The 5,000-nt window shown below is 42.0% G+C and overlaps 1 protein-coding gene and 1 long non-coding RNA gene across 2 annotated transcripts in view; one reads left to right on the top strand and one right to left on the bottom strand.

The window, feature by feature from the left end:
• The window catches only part of LOC127646811 (uncharacterized), a 14,807-nt gene that overhangs the window by 9,450 nt on the left and 357 nt on the right, over positions 1-5,000 (bottom strand). Inside the window, exon 2 of the long non-coding RNA XR_007970969.1 lies at positions 4,791-5,000. This exon is cut by the window's right edge and continues 36 nt beyond it. This is a non-coding gene — a long non-coding RNA (uncharacterized LOC127646811). The remainder of the gene's footprint in view (positions 1-4,790) is intronic.
• LOC127646786 (rho GTPase-activating protein 40-like) overlaps positions 1,218-5,000 on the top strand; it is a 34,898-nt gene continuing 31,115 nt past the window's right edge. The window contains exon 1 of the mRNA XM_052130671.1: positions 1,218-1,326. Coding sequence (XP_051986631.1) covers positions 1,277-1,326 — 50 coding nt within the window. The 5' untranslated portion in view covers positions 1,218-1,276. The remainder of the gene's footprint in view (positions 1,327-5,000) is intronic.

Raw genomic sequence — 5,000 nt, 5'->3', positions numbered from 1 at the left:
ACATACAAATACACACACACAAACACACAAATAAAAACACACACATGCACACACACACAAATAAAAACACACATACACACAAACACACAAATACACACACACACAAATACACAAACACACACACACAAATAAAACACACACACACACACACACACACACAAAGACACACACACAAACACACACAAATACACAAACACACAGACACACACACAAATAAAAACACACACATACACACAAACACACACAAATACACACACACACACACACAAATAAAAACACACACAAATACACAAACACACAAATAAAAACACACACATGCACACAAATACACACACACACAAATAAAAACACACACATGCACACACACACAAACACACACACACAAATAAAAACACACACACACAAACACACACAAGCACACACATACACACAAACACACACAAATACACACACACACAAATACAAAAACACACACACACACACACACACACACAAATAAAAACACACACAAACACACACATGCACACACACACACATATAGACACACACACATACAAATACAAAAACACACAAATAAAAACACACACACACACACACACACACACAGAGAGTGAGTGAGAGTTTAAAAAATATGCAGATATGTAAATCCTATCTGTCTGTCTGTCTGTCTGTCTGTCTGTCTGTCTGTCTATCATCTGTCCCATAATACATTAATTGAAGACAAATCAATAATTGAAACAAGTAACGAGTTTTCTGTCTCGGTCATTCAGAAATAATGATTTATTCACAATGAAAGAGGAGAAAGAAAATGAAATATTTCTCCCCAAATCAGATGTTCTAATAATGCAATAATGGACTGTTCTTCACATTCCCCACACAGAGAGAATATGCTCATTTGAATATGCATATTGAAAATAAAAGCTCAAACTTGCATTAGAAAATACAATTTCAGTGTTTCAACAGTGCCTGGTCTACTCTCAGTTGTAATATCATCAAACAAATATAAATAATAATAGCATAACATAGATGCCCAGAAAGCAATGTTTAATCAGCATTATATATTTAAGGGATTGTAATACAGTATGAGACATTTTAACTGAAGTCATTTGACATTTGAGTGAACAATGATGATAATCTGATATAGTGGTCAGTTAAAGCAGCTGGCGCGTGACACAAACACACACACACACACACACGCACGTGCGCTCGTGACGTCACGCGCGTACAGCCTCAGCACCATCTGTGTGTCACACAATAGCGGCTCCGTGACAAACACATGACTGAAGAATCCCAGCGACACTGCGCGCGCGAGAGCTCTCCTCACAGGTAAACATCACTGCTGACACATCGATGCATTATGATGTACACGCGGTCATTATCCTTCAAATATCTCGTTTCCGTTTGCACCGCTTATTTGAAATGTCATCACAATAATCCGATACGATTACCGCAAATCGATCGGATCGTTTATATCTGTGCTCATTTTGCTCGAACCCGTTCAATTCACTGTTCATCCTGGAGATCTTTATGGCTGTAGTATAGCGGTGGCGGTTGCTAGGGGCAGGAGACCTGTTGCTATGGGCGCGTGTGTGCTGCGGGAGCGCGCGCTGAACACAACACTCTCTTTGTCCTGCTGCTGCTGCAGACAAAGACGTCAATTGATCTGCATTAATGCAGCAGTGCATGTGTTTTATATATGATCTGTAACTGCAGCACATGCTGATGATGCAGGAGTGTTAAATGTGATTATACTGTAAAAGTGTGAGGAATTAATGTCAAGGTCAGTGATATTATAATGCAGTGCTGTAGCACAAGCAAAACACTAGATTATTGACATTGCGATTGATTACTGTAATTTAAATAATAATAATAATAAAATGTTTTTCAGGATATTTTATGTTCCCAAAGGGTGTAATATTGAACCTGTTAAGCCCTTAAATATTTGCTGTTTCAATGACACACACAATTAAAGGCTTATAACTCGACAAAAACAAGGAGGGTCGATTGTTCACCATCATTGTGAAGAAAACTTTTCACATTTATTAATGATATAAATTATGATACTTTTTTTCTGATTTGTCATTATATATCTGTGGCTGTAAATAATGTGGCTCTGAAAAACTGCTTTTGTTTTGTTCTCAATCATGTCGACTGTATCTGAGAATAATTGTGTGTTGATACGACAAAGCGATCAAAAGTTCCAACATTACAAATATAATTGATCATGTGTCCAAAAACATCTCCAAACAAATAAAAGATAATAATTGTACATAAGAACTAATTACACATGCAAACACAACAATGACTAAAGGTTTGCATAGCATGCAGACATGATTTTAGTCATGAGATTTCACAGAATGAGTTTCATTCTGTGTCATTTGAGTCATCATTGAGTCTGTGTCGTGTATTTGGCGCCATCTCCTGGTGGTCATATGTAACATTGTGCTTCATGTGGATTATCTAATGATCTATACATCTGATTATCTTGTGTGTGGACTCGTTTGAAAGATAATCACAGACTCTAAATAATGATTTTATGTTCCGTTTATTTTTTGTAAAGTTATAAGCAAAAACGCCTGAAATATGCAACACCAACATAATAGTCAAAGACATATAATTAGCTGTTACTTGCTATAGTTTCATCTGTTAAATATTTTGTATTTTAGATTTTTCTTATGTGTGATTGTTTTCTGTTTTTTTGTTCAATTTCTGAGTGTGTGTGAGTGTGTGCGTGCGCGGGCGTGTGCGTGTGTGTGTGTGTGAGTGTGCGCTGTGCTACGAACCTGGCGACCCGAGTTCGATTCCTGCTCATGGCCAACACCAGTGATGATTATCTGAACCGGTCCCGGGCCTCCCCTAGGTTGACTCAGCCTAAAATGAGTACCTGGTGCAGTGTGTAAAACATCGCCACTGGGGAGAAAAAGGCGGTCGGGCGTGGTGCTGGCCACCCACCCCCTTGTGTACCATTCCGGCCTTCATAGGTGCTCGCTAACAGCACTTGCCCCTACAGTCTGTTGAGGCTAAATGGGGGATCTTTGTCTTTGTCTTTGTCTTTGTGTGTGTGTTTGTGTGCGTGTGTGTTTGTGTGCGTGCGTGCATGTGAGCGTGTGTGTGAGCGTGCGTGCGTGTGAGCGTGTGTGTGTGAGTAAGGCGCTAGTCTGCCATTGGGAGCAACTTGGGGTTCAGTGTCTTGCCCAAGGACACTTCTGCATGTGGAGTCATGTGGGCCGGGACTCAAACCACCAACCCTGTGATTAGTCGCCAACCCGCTCTACCACCTGAGCTTGTGCCGCCCACAAGCGCATCATTAATTGGTTGACATTTTTTTTATCCCCTATTTCTCCCAATTTGGAACGCCCAATTCTCACTACTTAGTTGGTCCTCGTGGTGGCGCGGTTACTCACCTCAATCCGGGTGGCGGAGGACAAGTCTCAGTTCCCACCACTTCTGAGATCGTCAATCGGCGCATCTGATCATGTGACTCGTTGTGCATGACACCGCGGAGACTCACAGCATGTGGAGACTCATGCTACTCTCCACGATCCACACACAACTCACCACACGCCCCATTGAGAGAACCACTAATCACCACCACGAGGAGGTTACCCCATGTGACTCTACCCTCCCTAGCAACTGGGACAATTTGGTTGCTAAGGAGACCTGACTGGAGTCACGATTCAAACTCACGACTCCAGGTGTGATAGTCAGCGTCAATTAACTAATGGTGAAAAGTGTTAGAATTCTCTTTAGATATACTCCAGTCGTGCACAATAAAAATGCAGTTACAGTTGATCCAATATATGTTTTTTTTTAGTCACAGATACAATGAAAAGTGAATGTAAGCAATCAGACCGTGCACCTGCTCCTCTGAACTCATGTGATGTCATTTAAATGCATATTGAAGGGCTTTGAGTTCCCATTTGTGTGTCCAGACACCCGTCTCTTTTGATTCATTTCATGGTGTCTGACCGGGAAGAGAAATTGGCCCGGGATTTTACATAGCAACTGGCCCAACTGTTGAGCGGGAGGCCCAACATATCGCCGCGCCGTTTTGTGGTCCGTTCTGCTCGTTGTTGCTTATCGCGGCCCCTGATTGGCCCAAAAGTGCGTCAGCCCACCGGGAAAATGCCCGGTATGCCAGATTACCAGTCCAGCCCTTGTGTCTGGACATATATAATCCTGCATCCTGTCTTGTGTGTTTGATCAAAGAATCCTCTTTAGCTTGGGTTACTTGACTAGTTAAAAACAGACAGGAACATGTTTTTGCTCAGAGATCACTCGTGTCAATTGTGGACATACATTAAGAGTATAGAGACGGGTTAAGTAACCCTAACCCTAACATAACCCCACCTAACTTAACCCTAGAAGATAACAGCTCAGATCTGCTCTTGGGAGGATGTGATGAGAAATGTCTGAGCACAGTTTGAGACAATATTGAGATGTTTGAAACTCTAGTTACTCTAGGAATCTCCGTTTAATCCTGCTGCTGTCGGAGAACATTTATACATTTACATGTATTACAGGGACAATCCCCCCGGAGCAACCTGGAGTTAAGTGCCTTACTCAAGGACACAATGGTGGTGACTGTGAGGATCAAACCAGCAACCTTCTGATTACCAATGTATTATACAGAGCACTTATTACAGGGACAATCCCCCCGGAGCAACCTGGAGTTAAGTGCCTTACTCAAGGACACAATGGTGGTGACTGTGAGGATCAAACCAGCAACCTTCTGATTACCAATGTATTATACAGAGCACTTATTACAGGGACAATCCCCCCGGAGCAACCTGGAGTTAAGTGTCTTACTCAAGGACACAATGGTGGTGACTGTGGGGATCGAACCAGCAACCTTCTGAGTACCAATGTATTATACAGAGCACTTATTACAGGGACAATCCCCCCGGAGCAACCTGGAGTTAAGTGTCTTACTCAAGGACACAATGGTGGTGACTGTGGGGATCGAACCAGCAACCTTCTGAGTACCAATGTATTATACA

The sequence above is a fragment of the Xyrauchen texanus genome, chromosome 7 (assembly GCF_025860055.1).
Source record: "Xyrauchen texanus isolate HMW12.3.18 chromosome 7, RBS_HiC_50CHRs, whole genome shotgun sequence".
Classification (NCBI taxonomy): domain Eukaryota; kingdom Metazoa; phylum Chordata; class Actinopteri; order Cypriniformes; family Catostomidae; genus Xyrauchen; species Xyrauchen texanus.
This window is presented reverse-complemented; position numbering and strand designations above follow the sequence as displayed.